This window comes from Bison bison, unplaced genomic scaffold (genome assembly GCF_000754665.1).
Source record: "Bison bison bison isolate TAMUID 2011002044 unplaced genomic scaffold, Bison_UMD1.0 scf7180017851926, whole genome shotgun sequence".
In the NCBI taxonomy this organism is placed as follows: Eukaryota; Metazoa; Chordata; class Mammalia; order Artiodactyla; family Bovidae; genus Bison; species Bison bison.
This window is the reverse complement of record NW_011482499.1, coordinates 268,030-284,391: the sequence shown is the minus strand read 5'-3', so window position 1 is coordinate 284,391 and position 16,362 is coordinate 268,030. Positions and strand designations below refer to the sequence as shown.

Here is a 16,362-nt window from a genome sequence, read left to right as displayed (position 1 = left end):
TAATATTTTTCCTGTGATCTTTTCTTTGCCTTAGAGATGTTTTTAAAAAATCAGACTAATCAATCTCTTCTTTCTAATTCATGTCTTTTTTGTCTCATCCAAGACATTTTTGTTGGCCCAAGTTCATAAAGACTTTCTTCTACATTTTCTGCTAAATGTTTTAGTTTTAGCTTGTATGTGTATAGAAATGCTACAAAGAGCATGCAGTGGTTAAAAGGAAAATGACTAGTGCAGATGACGGTGATGGTATGTGCACCTATCACATCAGAGTGATCAAGGAAGGAAGGCCTGTGGATTGTTAATATCTGTGATACCTCAAAAGCAAAATTTTAGAAGGATGGAGGGACGAAGAGATTACCTATGCTAACTGCTGCTGAGATTAAGTAAATGAATACAGGAGAATGGATTGTGGCAAGATGGAACAGTCATTACTAATCTTGATAATAACATTTTTTCAAAGGTATACTGGGAGATCAAAGTATAACTGGAGAAGGTTAATGAGAAAGTGATGGCAGGAAGTGTAAAGAACTCACTAAAACAATTTTGCCACGAAGGAGAACAGAGATATAGGGAGGAAATTGGTGGTGGTGATGGGGAGGTGTGAACTGTAGTGAGTTGAAGAAGGGTTGGTGTTTAAAACTTTTTTTAAAGGTGAGAGACAATATTACTGGTAACCGACAAAGATGGGATCCAGGAACAAGTAGAAAGGTGGTCCTAAGGAACAAGGACAATAGAAAAAAAGTCAGTACAGGAAAGGTACTTGATTGGGAAGAACAGGTGCTTCTTTATTTTCTTAGAAAAATTAGGAGCATGCTAATGAGCTGAGAAGGAAGAGGGAAAGCTAAAGAAAGAGGTGCAGCTACAAGGTAGGTTGGTAACTATTTCATAAAAATTATCAATTAGAAACACAGAACCTTTCCACTGTAACAAACAGGGCAAATAATACCTACAGTCCATTAACAAGCATTTAATTAAGATTTACCTGCTGTGCAAGCAACTTTGGAGGTGGTGGCAAGTGTGATGATGGTCCACGTTCCTATTATAAAGAAAATAATTTTTACAAAATAAGATAAAAAATATCTACTTCAAATATTTCTGACTGTAATGTTTTTCAGTGAGACCAAAAGACTGCAAAAAGTAAAACATTATTACTCTTTTCCTTTTTAAATAAAAATACATCAGTCCCTATAACTACATTCTATAGAATCACTCAAGCATTTCAATGAAGTTACAAACACAAAATAACTTTGTTAAAAGTAGATTCTTAGTGTAAAAATCCTAGAATTGTAGCCCAAGTAATCTGGCTGCGGAGAATTATGCCTTTAATTTCAAATTTTTATTTATATAGGTCCAATTCTTTTCATGGAATTTTTTTCTTAATGGCAGACTAAACTTTTTAAGTTTATATAAAGAAAAGAAACATTTAAAACACTGGAACCAGATATGAATGGATTAGTTACTTGTTTTTATATTTCAGGATCTCACACACACACATATGAAGATATGGTCTATATTTCTCTGTTCATTCATCATTCCCTATTATGTCAGTTAAAAGTCACACAAAATACAGGTTTTACTTAATAATTAATTTAAAAAACCTGCTTTTCCAGAATTCACAAATTTATTTTCCAACGACTCACCAATGGCTTATGAAATTCAAACTTGTGGTTTAGCATATACTACTCGACAACTACTAGTTCTTACACAGCTCTTATTGGTATGCAATAAGTCTATGGTTTATGTCTCTTTAAGAAAAAATATATAGTTTCCATTTCCTAAGTCTTTTTCCAACTCCATGATTATAAGATTAATTTATCCTTGTCCCTTGTCTGCAGTGACAAGAACCTCATGATTCCCACAAACCTGATTAAATGGCGGTCCTTTCCCATAGGGACCTTTTGCTACTGATGGCTGGGTAGGTATCTGAGAAGATGATTTGGTGTTGGAAACTTCATCTGGTTCTTTTCGGTTTTCAGTGTTTTCAGAGGCTTTTGAACTTTGATCCTCACTGAAGAATCAAAACCCAAGTGAAATAATAAATAGAATAGACAAAATATAAATGTTAAGTAAATGCATTTTCTCAACATAAAAAAGACATTACTTTCATTCAGTTTTGGGGGAAAATTCATTAAGGAATGAGGTGGCTTTTTAATTGAGCAGTGCTAATTTATTCACTCAAGAAATACACGCTATTATCTGCAATGAGATGGGGCCTGGGCTTGGACAGATTATCACAAGATATAAGCTGCAATGCCTGGGCTTGGCCAGATTATCACAAGATATAAGCTGCAATAGAGTACTTGTCAAATACAGACACTCAAACTTGACACACAATATGATTCCATCATTTTCTATTATTCTATTATTCTCACCCAAAACTCTCATCTGAATGCAACTAATACTCCAGATAATTAATTATTCTCATTTACTCTAATTTGTTCTGATTTAGTGAAAAAGAGCAATCAAGCTATAGTATTTTAAAAGTAATGACAAATCACAGGCATCTCACAGCTGATAATCAAACAGCAATGTATTACAACATTATGGCTGAAAAACTATACCGATGTGTACATGCAAGCTCCTGTTTAAGAGCCCAATTTTTATGCTTTATGACCCATATATTCCTGACCTCGCCCCATGTTTTAAAAAAAAAAAAAAAGGAAAAGCTCCCATTTCCCAAGAACTTATTGCTCCTTGTTAAGTTAAAAAAATCAAAGACTTGAAGCAGCTGTTGTAACCCAAGTAAGTTTTCTCCAGTTTCATAAATATGGATCAGGCCAAGCAAGTAAAAAGTTTTAAATGATCCCTGATACGGTCTCTCAAAGTACCTCCATTAGATGACAAGCATCTATGCAGTTTTTAACTTTTTATTTTGTATTGGGTATAGCCAACTAACAAACAATGTTGTGATAGTTTTAGGCGAACGGGTTAGGGACTGAGCCATATAAACAGCTTCTTTTAAAAAAATAAGTATTTTCTTTAGAAACATCAGACTCTTAATTCCTTGATTATTCATACTTTGAAACTTTGGCTCATCAATCACCTTCCCACTCAGTAAAAATCCTCGGAGTAGGACACAGAAATTCTATAAGCAGGGAGCAAATACCTATCAATGAAAACTCTTTGCATAAATGGCTCATGTGGGACTTCCCTGGTGGTCCAGTCGTTAAGAATCCAACTGCCACTGCAGGGGACATGGGCTCATTTCCTGGACTCCCTGGTCCAGGAAGATTTCAAATGCCAAGAGGCAACTAGGCCCACAGGCCATAACTACTGAAGCCCGCACTCTCCAGAGCCCGTGCTCTGCAACAAAAGCTGCCACCGCAAAGAGAAGTCCGTGCAAGACTAGAGAATAGCCCCTACTCGCCACAACTACAGAAAGCCTGTGAGCAACAAAGACCCAGAGCAGGCAAAAATAAAATTAAATAAGTGGTCCATGTTACATTAACAAATTCACACTATTATTAGTAACAGATATCACAACTTACCTGCTGTTTTCTTTAGGACTACTACTTCCTTGCTCATCATCATCACTGAAATTCAGCTGTTCTGTATAATCCACTTCCATCTGAGCACCTATTAAATTAAGGAGAATTCAGACTGACTGTTTCAAAGTGTATAAAATCTAAAAGTGCTTTATTAATCTTGTCTCCTACCTGCCCAACCTTCGTCAGCTTCAGCATCTAGGTTATCAAATTTATCAAGCTCCTTCAGTTCTGATGCACTAAGGATGGAGGGACGTTCAGGCTCAGAGGCCCATGAAGGAGGTGGGCCTCTTCCTCGAAGGCCTCTAAGCAGTGACAGGTTATGAGGGAAAAAGGATACCAAGTTTTAATGATACTAAATTAGGAAAATAGTAAAAGACTGGAATTTAGTTAACTTCAATTCAACATTAATGCTTTCTACATGGTAATATACAAAGTATTCTGCACTGGCATGTGTATGAAGAGACTTTAAGATTAACACATAAATTTAAGACAATACATAATGATGTTTCTTATGCAGATATTTAACAGCAAAATTTTCAAGCATTTAAAATAAAACAAATATACATTAGAAGTCTATATGGCTAAGAGTTCTATTCATCTGAAAATAAAGAACTTGAAGGAAAATCATCTTTCAGGAGGATGCTCAAGGTTTACAATTAAGGAAAAAAAGAATGGGGGTTATCAACGTCATGGAAGGAAGACGGAGTAAAGTGCCATCCATTTTGGGGGCCACAATTTTCAGTTTTCAGAATTTTATGTCAAGTGATTTAATGTTTTAGAAGATTAAAGTATTTTTGTTCTATTGATGAAAGTTAACCAATTACTTATTGATGACAAATGTACCTTGAAGACAGAATAATAAATCCCCACAATCTACTCAACCTCCTGAAAATCTTAACAAGTAGTCTTACTTGTTTGTTTCAGATAAAGAAGGTGGAAACCTCATGGGACCATGTAGAGGAGGATAGGCCATCCTAGGATACTGCTGAAACATCTGCATAAAGGAAACAAAATTGGTAAATTTAGCTACTAAGTTATTAAAAAAAAAAGGTTACCCCTAAGCCTGAAATTATAATATATAGAAATTATTAAAATAAATAGCACTGTGAATACAGAATTTTATCTACTGGTATAGATTATCATTCACTGTCAATAACAAGCCATTTATAAAACTACTGCCTCTACCAAGTCATTACAAAGAGGTAAGAACTAGGACACATCATATTAAGAACTTCTGTTATCTCATTAACAAAGTTACATAAAAATAACTGCACGGAATTGAAAATAAACACAACATGCATGCACCTCAGAAAACTTCAATTTTCTTAACCAAGTTTAAAGATGTGAAATGATACAACGTGAAACCTCCATCCTAATGCAAGAGTAGAGTAACTGAGAGCAGATTTGTTGGTAAAGAACTCATAGCCCATAACCCGAGGAAGGTGAGGGAGGAAGTGGGCAGGCAGCTAATTGAGGGATTTTCTATGGGTAGGGCATAAGTGGATTCTGAGTCAAGTTATTACACAGATAGTAGTTACATAAAAAGACCCAAAGATGATGCTCTCCATGGGAACTTGGCTTTGTGAATCTGACTTTAGGAAAATTTGTAAGATAGATTATGAAGACAACTAGTAATACCAAGGGAATTAACCTATGATTTATAAGGGAAGAAATGTCAAGCAGTGCTTGGTTATTTACTCTGCTCATATCCAGGTTAAATTATGTTTTAAAAAAATGAAATTGTATTACTTTAAATACATAATTTATATCCTGAAATAGATTAGTTTTTCTTTAAAAACAAAAAAACCATTAGATGAGGAAATTACTTCATACTTGAAGAAAAGCTATGCTTATATGATTGTGCTATGTAAAGAAGAAATTTCTAAGAAGGGTTGGGGCAAAAGTTAATTAAGGTAAGCAACAGCTGAAACTCAACTGGGGTAGCTTTGTGTTTGGGGAATACTCCAGAGAATTTTTGGTTCCATCTCACTTCCACACTGAAATTAGCAAATAGATAACTGGAGGCAAATGGTCATAGATTAAGTTGCATTAGATCCTTCTGCTGATTACTTAGGCATAGATATTATGTGGTGGTAAATGTTTAAAATTTAGGAATTTGCCTCAAGAACATTGTAGAAACAACTTTTCAATATATAATATTTTTAAAAATGTTTGTTTAGTGAAACACTTTATTTGAATAAATTCATTGATGAAATTGGTAACAGAGCTGACTTGATCTTTCCTCTTACCTTCCCTTATCCCACCCCCACATCTGGAAATTCAGGGGTCCTTGGAAGCACAACTTGAAAAATACCAGGAGACAAGTATTTGGATACAAATCATTACTCAAGGTCAGGTTAGCATTTAAGACCGATCTTATTATACACCCCAATAATTAAAGAAAATATTCAACAAGCAATTGTACTAATAATTGATTTCCCTCTATCTTAGAATGGTTAAATAAAACGTAAATTTATTTACTTGAACACATGTAACTCGCCATACAATTTCACAGTAGACTGAGAGCAAACAAAAAGAGGGCAACAAATTTATAGGAAATACAGGGGTCAGAAGTATATATAGTAATACATACTTTCAAAATTAAATTTCCCCTGCCACTCTTAGGTTCTTTTTTTTGAGGTGGGGGTGCAATGTGTGGCATGTGGAATCTAATTCGCTGACTAGAGATTGAACCTGTGCCCCCTGCACTGGGAGTGTGGAACCACTGAACTGCCAGGGAAGTCCCCTCAGAAATATACATTAAATGAAACTACAAGGACAGGATCAGCAAAACCCAGACTGTGAGAAACTCCACGGGTAACAAACTGTGATAGATATGCTCCAAAGAAAGTAAGAGATGGAGGCAAAGATACCCATAGATAACAAAAATGCTAAGAAAAATACCAACCAATCTCAAGAATAGATGGTATCTGGATCCTAATTAAGAGACAATCAGGGAAACTGGAACAATGACTTAGTATTTAAAGAAGAATTTTTTTTATATGTGTGATAATGGCACTATGAGCTTTCCCCTAGTCTTTCTCTTTTAAAATCTAATCTAAAATATATATGGATGAGATGATCTACTAGGATTTGTTTAGTAATTCCAGGTGGTGAGAAATGTAAGTGAAACAAGATGTACCACAAATTGGTAATTGTTGAAGATGTATGGCAGATAGGGGAAGAAGAAAGTTCGTGCTTTCTTTTAATCATTTCTATTTTTGAATGTTAAAAATATTTCATTATAAAAAGATTTTAAAAACACTTAAAGGTATATTAATAAAAACTTTAGAACTAAAGCAGGTATTAACCTTTTTTGTGCCATGAACAACCCCTTTAGCAGTCTGATAAATCCTATGGACATCATCTCATAAAAATGTTTTTAAATGCATAATTGAAAACACAGGATTACTAAGAAATTAATTATACTAAAATTCTGTCCCCACGATATTTAAAAAACAAAATTTGTGATACAGTAACATGCATGCTTCAGTAAGTAACACTAATAACTATTTTGAAGTTATGCTGAGTATAAAAAATATTTGCAGTATCTTAATGTAACGTTACATGATGCCTATAAAGGATAAAACTCAGGTACTGCTGTGATTGATTCCTAAATTCATAATCAAAGGAAATGTTAATTTTTAGTTAGATGTTAATGAAAATAAAGACCTAAACTTTTCCCCATTCCAATTCTTCCCTTGGTATCCAGAGCAAAAACCTCTTATTTAACCCCTTGCTGATTCAACAATACTCACATAAGGAGGCATCATAGCTCTGTATTGCGAAGCAAGGGCAGGCTGTTGTCCATTCAGTTTAGCCTGTGGAGGACCACAAGCTATCCTCTTTTCTACCACTTTGAGGATATCACTTTGCTCTGATGTTCCAGCTGTGCTTTCATCCTGGCCAGGCTTTTCATCTTGGTCAGATGTTAAAGATGAACTAGCAGATTTGCCACCATCTCTCCAACAAGCAACATCTGGTGTGAAGAGAGATAGGAAAAAAAGAAAACAAAGAAAATCTCAAAATGGAACAGAGTGAAACCAAGTGAGGCATATTTCAAGAATATTTAATCAAGTAAGCACAGTGAAGGAACAGTAAAGTCTAATCTACTCTGTACTAGAAATCAAGTAAGCATAGTGAAGGAACAGTGAAAGTCTAACCTAGGCTGTACTAGGTATCTAGGCTTTGAAGGTGTTTAGGTAGTCAGAGCAGTGACTTCCAAAGTAGAGAGGATACACCTCAGAGGGTACCTCCAGAAGCAAACACTGGGGTTGAGGAAGAAAATATGAGGAATTCCCTATCAAGCTTCACCAGTTTTTGATACAGAGATTAAAATCAGTTATACCAGAGCAGTCCTGAGGGAAGGGAGTTCTATACCCCAAAAGGATTGATAGTGATGCATGCTCTCATTCATTTTCCATCTATTACTGCCTATTACATGTGCCCAAGCGCACAGATTTAGTGTCTGTGTAACCTGATTCAACTACATGTAACCAGATAAAACAGATAATTGGTTTTACAAGGAAACCCTGTTTGGTTCCAGTGGTCTCTACTCCTTCTATTTACACCTGGTGTAGTCCACTCAACTGTGTCCCAGGATTGGTCTGTGCAACCTGTAGAGTAAGACAGATGTGTTGGCGGTCTTCTCTGAAAACAGGCTATGAAAGCCTAGGGGTTTCCATCTTGAGTGAGAGATGTCTGTCTGTCCCTCCTTATTTTTTCTGAGGAATTCATGTTGTGAGCTGCCCATATACAAATGAGCCATGAGAGAGCTTGACACAGTACGCCTAGTCAAGTCAGCATCAGATGAAGGCTTCACTGTGATTTTGATGAGAACCAACAAAACCTGAGGCAGAACCCCCAGCTAAGTGGCTGCCAGATTCCTAACCCCCAGAGACTGAAATGTCCAGTTCAATTTGTTATCTTACTGCCAAATACATTACACAGCAACAGATAACTGGTGAAAAGAAACTATAGTGGAGTCGACACTACTATTCCTAATATAAACTCATCAACCACATAACAATAATTAAAAAAAAAATTATCTACTCAGATCTGATAAGAAATAGCCAAAGAAATACAAAATGTATCAGGTTATAAAAAAACATGGATTTGTAACTATTACTGCAAAGAGGAAAACCCTGTACAGGGTCCAGGGTCCTTTGAGGTATCTGGTAACACCACTATGAATCCAACATAACTAATTAGACATTTTAAAATCTCTCAAAGATTTTACATTTCTATTTTTATTTTCTGCTTTATAATGCATATAATACAAGTATCTCTTACTATTTAAACTGATTAGCTCCTCAGTTTGAATTCAGAAAGCAAGGGATCCCTGAATATTAGCAGAAAGCAAATGAATGGATAAAATTTATACATAAACATTTGCATATTGGGGAGGTTTGCTAAAAATTTTTACTATTGTAAAAATAACCAAATACTGATGTAAGTTCTCTAGTCACTTTGTTAAAATGCTAACTTTTGATTTAGTAGGTTGGTGTGAGGCCCAAGACACATACTTCCAACAAGTTCTCAAGTTAAACTGATGCTGTTCATGTAAAAACCATACTTAAGTGGCAATCAATTATAGTTACTGTCTGCCTTTTCAAACTACATACAACAGCAGCAGGCAGGAGGTTGTATCAAAACAGAACACAAATATAATCTCACTCTACACTTTTACTAAGAGAAAATATTCTTACTTGGTGGGCGTAAACTGGGTCCAGGTCCATAGTTGTCATCATTTGCTTCTTTTTCTTTTTTTTCCTGATCCCCAGCTGCCTGTAGGCTGGGAAATTCTTGTTGAAAATGACTATTCACCTGGATTCCTAAACATTAAAAAAACAACAACAACAACATATAATACTGAAGATAATACAAAAACCCTTCCAGGATAGAGCTCTCTCCTTTTTCTGGTAATTTATTCCACACTGCAATGGTGACTGTACATATCCATAAAATTTTCAATTTATCTAGAATTAGAATCCCTTGGAAAGTTAATGAACAGCCATGAGGAGAAAAAAAAATCTGAGAAAGGAATCTGCCAGACATCGTTCTGGCAGACTCATTAAAATTGGTGCAGCAAACGAGGAGAGTTTCACTTCTGTTTCTCTTTTATTATGACTCCTTTCATTTTCAACACAAGTTAAATTTTTTCGCTAATAAATAACACTAAGAATCAGTTCAAACAACATTACTAAAACAGAATTTATGAATCAACACTACAAATATGGTGAGGCTATGATGTTTTTGTTTAACTGCTGAGATACTGATGGCACCTCACTATTCACTCATTTGCCTATCTACCTGCCTGCCTATTTTACACTTCCATAAACTAAAAGAACTAACTTTATTAGCTTGAGGGCCTAGACGGGTTTCTCTGTATGTTTTACAGACATATTTGCAAGTGGGGAAATTAAATTTTGTTGGGAAGCCCATCATTCCTAGCGGGGAGGGAAGTATTACAGCTACTATCCTTGATGGCTATTCTCCTAGATCTTCTCTACAATGGAAACTGGGAGTAGCATGCTTGAAACAGAAAAGGTTAAAGGGCACGGATGGATATTAATATGGTTTACAGCAATCAACATTAATGTCTGGGTATTTTCTGTCTCAGAACTGAAGGCACAAGATTTTGTCTGGTTACAGAGGGTAAAGACAGAGTAATATGGGGCTTGGGGTATCTTAAAGACTACTTCTTTGATTCCTATTACTGGCTCATATATAGGTCTTAATACTGAAACTTAACCAGCCCAAGAGATTTTTTTAAAAGATCCTTTTTTTTAAGGGTCTAATAATTTCTTTTGACAGTGTTCTCTGCCCCTGCCAAAACAGTATAATTTGTCCCTTATCTTCTGTCTGGCTGTTCAGTAACTATCAAGCCTAACCAGTTTCCCCAGCTAATGTCTACTTACCATCTCCTTGCCCACCTTGCTTGTTACTGGCCCATGATTTGGGAGCAGGTGCTACTTCTGGGGGAGCTGCAACCCCAGGTTTTGGTTGTGCTGGTGGAACTTCTGGTGCTCTTAAAAAAATATGAATCCATTATTTCAGATATTGTATGTTTAAACAAAATAAATATTTCACTTAAGCTAAATCTGTATATAAATGATTTTGGCTACATATTTACTCAGATGCACCCCCCTATGCTTTCTCTCTGCAACATTCCTTTAAAAGAAGTACAGCTATTTTTGTCCTCTTTTATTTCTACCCTTGAATAACCCAAGGAGATGACAGCTTTGTTTTTAATTTTGGAAGGAAAGGAAGGGAAGAGGGAAGGAAGAGAGAGAGAAAAAATAGAAGCACTCATTATTGAACATAGCTACCAAAAATTACTTTTGAAGAAGTAAACATTTATAATTAGAAATAACATTATAGGCATACATACAGTCTGGATTGGTGGGATTAGCCAGGAGCAAAGGCTAATAAGCAAGCTCTCCATTCAGCAGTCAATAGGTTCACCATTATATATTACTATTAATCAAAAGAAGTCATAGCAACCTGACTGATGTGTCCCCATGAGTAAAAGGTGTTTTACAAGGGTCTACAGTTTCAACTGACATCCCTGGTGGCTCAGATGGTAAAGCGTCTGCCTACAGTGCGGGAGACCTGGGTTTGATCCCTGGGTCGGGAAGATCCTCTGGAGAAGGAAATGGCAACCCACTCCAGTACCCTTGCCTGGAAAATCCCATGGACCGAGCAGTGTGGTAGACTGCAATCCATGGGGTCGCAAAGAGTTGGACACGACTAAGCGACTTCACTTTCACAGTTTCATTCAATCCTTGCAATGAGTTAAGGCTTAAAAATAAAACAGTTAACAGACTTAAGAAATGCAATATATTTCCGGTATACTCAGACCTAAAACTGACTTGCTACTACAAAATAATTCTATTAACTAAGAAGTAGAGAACAATAAGCCTTTGATAAGGTTCACCCAAGTAGTAGCATTTATCATATAAAGCTCCTCAGAATCCAGAGCTTTAGTAATAGTTATAGACAAAAAGTATCAAGCACTCATTTTCTTGTCTATTTTTAAAAATTACCACTACTTGGCTTGGTCATTCAATAAACCAAGAGCCCTGCATAATTCTTGACACAGAATACTAAATACTAAATATTTATTGAATGAATTATGATTAAGAGGGACATTACTAATTCCATGCCAGTTTTCTTATTAATTCTTTATTCATTCAAATAGTATTACTTGATCACCTATGATGTACATCAGGTAGTTTCAATGAGGCAGACAGAAACTCTAAGCTTTGTGGAAATTATTTAACAGAATGACTCTTAAATCATAGAAAGAGAATGCCTGATTTGGTGAGGAATAGCAGGGAGCCTAACACAGTGTACGATAAAAGGAAAGTTGTGACCAGTATTTCTGTCATCTGTTCTGCCCTGACACCTGAAAATACTGCCACTAAACCCACTCCTAGTAAAAATTACACTAGAGTTGACTATATATAAAACATTTTAAAGGGCATGATATATGTAATACACATAGCATATCACCTAGCACATAGAAGGGACTCAAACATAAAGAATGGGGAATGATTTCATTTTTTAGTAGACTTTGACTTACTTTTCTTCTTCGTGTTGCTCTTGTTTTGAAGCCCATCCTGTGCCGTCTTTAGGTACAATGTTCACATTAGGATCATTGCCTTTGTTTTCTGCTTTGAGACTTGGGAGGTTAGCAGGTGGAGGCATACGCCGAGAAATACCAACTTTTCCAAGACTCTGTAATCCATGGCGAGCTGCAACTAAAGATCAGTAACATCAACTTTCTTAGTAACTATTTTATTCTTAAAACAACACAAAAGACAATAGGAATTAATGGAATCTTGAGCTATTATTTTCTAATATTTTAAGAAAAAAAATTTAAAACTAAGCCACAAACCTGCAACATGACCCAAGGAAGAAGTTGTATTCAAATTAACTATCAAGTCACTGAACAGATGCTTGAAAAATTCTAACAGCTAAACTAACTCTATAAACTACAAAAAACAAAACACTGACAGTGCTGTTTTGTACTTTTTCCAAGGAACTGATTTTAAACTCAAAACTTCATACGTGAAACAATAAATAAGATATAAAACAATCTCACAGACATATAGGACAGACCTGTGGTTGCCCAGGGGAAGTGGGTAAAATGGGAGTTTGGGATCAGCAAATGCAAACTAGTATATACAGAATGGATAAACAAAGTCCTACTGTACTCAATATACTGTGATAAATCATAATGGAAAATGAATATAAAAATGTATATATATGTATAACTGAATCACTTTGCTATATGGCACAAATTAACAAACACTATAAATCAACTACATCTGATTAAAATATTTTTAGCTTTATACCTATTAATCTCATTAACCAAGTCTCCCCTTTGGAACCATACAGTTTAACTTATTTTCTGCTGACAACAAACTGGAAAAAAATAAACATTTTAAAACATTTATAAACTTTTAACTTTAAAAACTTCATATCCCCTCATAGATGTGTATGTACATAAAAAGCACAATGCAAACAGGGCTGCTTTAACACAGGTTTACCTAGATCCTAACAGCAGTAGCTCTAGTATGTGATTTAGAGTAATAAAACGAAACCATGAAAATTATAAAAAACATAAAAGCCACTTGATTTTACTCACCTGTGGTTTTCTGAGTTTCTAATGATTTACCCTTGTAAGTATTAAATAAACTGAGTGTCGCATACTTTTTCCCATCCTTTGCTTTTGTGCTCTGGCCTGACTTCTCCGACATTTCGGTGGAAACTCATCGAGTCTAGAACCTTCTGCCACACCCCTTAAAATCAGTCTGTAAGATTAACAGAAGAAAGAGAATTAAGGAGGAACATTTTAGTTTACTAAAAACTTAGTAAATTCAAATGTTCACAGAAATTCTGAAAAATAAAAATGAGATGTTAAATCATTCTTTAATAACTCACATTAATAATAGTTTCATGAGCCTGTTTAATACTATAAAATTCCAACAACCAACATGTGACAAAGTTAATCAAAATAAACTGCCATCTGCTTGGTGAGTATATTATTTATGGTTTGTAACCACTTAACTATCGTATAGAGAATATGGGTTTTAAGCCATACTGAGATGAACAGTTGAACTACAGTTAATCGATGGAGAATGTCTTTCTGTTTAATAAGCAAATATTATTCAACCTAATAGGACTGAGATGACCGGCATGATCGGCTTACACATATGGAGTCCAAATGTGACAGAAGGATAACATCCTTTTCTTATAAACTGCATGCCTGTGTTTTCAGGCAATATGTGTCTAACAAGAATCTTTTATTTAACAGTCTAGAATAGAAAGAACATTCTATTTTCTATGCATTCTGCAAAGGGTAGAACACTCCCTCATAAATCTAAGACACAATATTCTATTTCACTACAGAGTAAAGTGTTCAAGAAATAAGTGTACACTTGTCAAAAGTCTCTGTATATATGAGAAGTAAACAGTATTTTAATGAACATTCATATACAAAGAGAATGTTCATCTTTGGAATTAATATACCCTAATTAAAAACTAGCCTAATAATACACAGGGGAGGTGATACAGATTAGCTCTCATACTATTTCTCTTCAATTTATTAAGATATACATTATCAATCTTAGGAACTGTTTCTTTTTTTGTGCATGTTTGCTCTATTTGTTTTGAGAGTAGAAGTAGGGCAGGAGGTAGTGAATCTAACAAGAAACCAACAATAGCTAAAAGCATGAGAGCTAAAGACAGTACAAAATAGGATGTAACGCAAAAAGCATTCGAAGTCAAGGAACGCCTGAGTAGGTCCTATCATCATAAAGATCCTTTCATGTATTGGTTTTACATTTGTCAATTACAGAATAAGCATCACATCCAAAGGTATAATTTTACATTCATATCAGCTAACATACAGTATTCATGTGGTTCCATAAAGTTTATCTGTAATCTTTACATTATCTCATTTTAGACTAAAAATGTTATGATATAGTTAGTATTCTGGTTTTTACAGATGAGGAAACTGATGTTCATAGGCAAATGAGACTGGCTTTGAAATCAAGGCTTCTGGTCAGTCGGTTTATACCATGCTGCCTCCTATAACTAATTACTTAGCTTCTCCAAGTATACATTTACAATTTGAAATAAATTGTGTAAATCACTCACCTGCAACCAAAAGAACTACATTAACACATAGATCGCTTGCAATCATAGGTGCAAGGATGTATATAATTAATTTTATCCCAAGGGTGCTAATGATGACAGTGTGAAGACAGCTATACTCAGAGAATCTCTCTTGTTGACACATTTTTACCAATAACATGGACAAAGATATACAGGAAGACTATTCCTCTCCAGTGACAAAAAAGAGGACAGTGCATATTCACTAGATGACAAAATTAAGATTCAAGGGGATCTTTCTTCAGGTGAAAATAAGGTAACTGGTGTAAAATAAAAACTGTCAACTTCTTCTTTCACCCTCATTTGATGGCAATTTAACACCTGAACATGAACATGAAGTTGCTCAGTCGTGTGCAACTCTTTGTGACCCCATGGACTGTAGCCTACCAGGCTCCTCCGTCAATGGGATTTTCCAGGCAATAGTGCTGGAGTGGACTGCCATTTCCTTCTCCAAGGGATCTTCCCAACCCAGGGATCGAACCCAGGTCTCCCACATTGTAGACAGACACATTACTGTCTGAGCCACCAGGAAGTCTAACACCTAAGAATCTCCAAACCTCTCTTAAAACCACAACTACTCATGGAGACCCTCACCTGCCTACATCATAAAAAAAGCAGTAACATAAAAAAACTTTTAATTTCCTTAGGGCAAACCTACAAGCCCACCTGCATCTACATCCATCTTTCTGAAGGGTTGCCTTTCCTTCATCTGTTGTTGAAAGTAGTTCTCAGGATCATCCAGAAACTTGTTAGATATGCAAATTCTCAGGATCAAACGCATACCTACTGAATCAAACTGAGGATAAGACCACTGTGCTTTAAAAAGCCCTCCCAGTGACTGTGAAAAAACACAAAAGTTCAAGATATAATGATATATATATATATATATATATATATATGCTAGGGCATCCCTGGTAGCTCAGCTGGTAAAAGATTCTGCCTGCAAGGCAGAAGACCCCTGTTTGATTCCTGGGCCGGAAAGATCCGCTTTAGAAGGGACAGGCTACCCACTCCAGTATTCCTGGGCTTTACTAGCGGCTCAGGTGACATGACTGAGCGACTTTTACCTTCATATATATGCTAAGCAAATTATATATATGCTGCAAATTAAAATCACTTGGGGATTTTAAAACATACCAGTTTCTAGAGTTGTGAGGTGGGATCTGATTATCAATTCTTATTTTGAAAATGCTCCTCAGGCTATTCTAAACATGTAAGCAGTCTTCAGAATCACTGCAATAAAGGAAGTGTACCTTTCCTTACATTCCATCGAAGACCAATCCTTCCTTCTGTGCTACCCATCCTCTCACTACTTTCTTTCTCCTCCTCAATTTGTCTGCAGGGAATCTCACCCACTTCTAAGGCTTCAACTACCAACTGTGTGTCAAATTTATATCTCCAACCCAGAATTCTGTGTTCCTAAAGAATCCCACTGCCTGTTTACATTTCTCCTTTGTTTTGAATTACCTGGGAACACAGGCATCTACTTCACATTAAGGGTTTCAGATGCAGACCAAGCCAAGCGAATGTTTACAAAGCATGTGAGGAACTGTAGGGGGGGGAGGAGAGGATGGGATGAATTGAGACAGTAGTACTGAAATATATACAATTACCACAAATTTGCTGTATGATGCAGGGAGCTCAAATGGGTGCTCTGTGACAACCTAGAGGGGTTGGATAAGGCGGGGAG

The 16,362-nt window shown here is 35.8% G+C and overlaps 1 protein-coding gene across 13 annotated transcripts in view; it reads right to left on the bottom strand.

The window, feature by feature from the left end:
• Positions 1-16,362, bottom strand: part of PRRC2C (proline-rich coiled-coil 2C) — a 96,226-nt gene that overhangs the window by 54,309 nt on the left and 25,555 nt on the right. For 9 of the 13 annotated variants that reach the window (XM_010851990.1, XM_010851945.1, XM_010851976.1 and 6 more), the window contains 10 exons: positions 13,144-13,309; positions 12,076-12,253; positions 10,409-10,518; positions 9,197-9,322; positions 7,247-7,467; positions 4,400-4,482; positions 3,657-3,790; positions 3,489-3,576; positions 1,864-2,008; positions 983-1,036 (listed from right to left, as the gene is read on the bottom strand). In XM_010851990.1, coding sequence (XP_010850292.1) covers positions 983-1,036; positions 1,864-2,008; positions 3,489-3,576; positions 3,657-3,790; positions 4,400-4,482; positions 7,247-7,467; positions 9,197-9,322; positions 10,409-10,518; positions 12,076-12,253; positions 13,144-13,255 — 1,251 coding nt within the window. In that variant the 5' untranslated portion in view covers positions 13,256-13,309. The remainder of the gene's footprint in view (positions 1-982; positions 1,037-1,863; positions 2,009-3,488; positions 3,577-3,656; positions 3,791-4,399; positions 4,483-7,246; positions 7,468-9,196; positions 9,323-10,408; positions 10,519-12,075; positions 12,254-13,143; positions 13,310-16,362) is intronic. The other 4 variants (XM_010851951.1, XM_010851969.1, XM_010852000.1 and 1 more) reach the window with 2 other exon arrangements.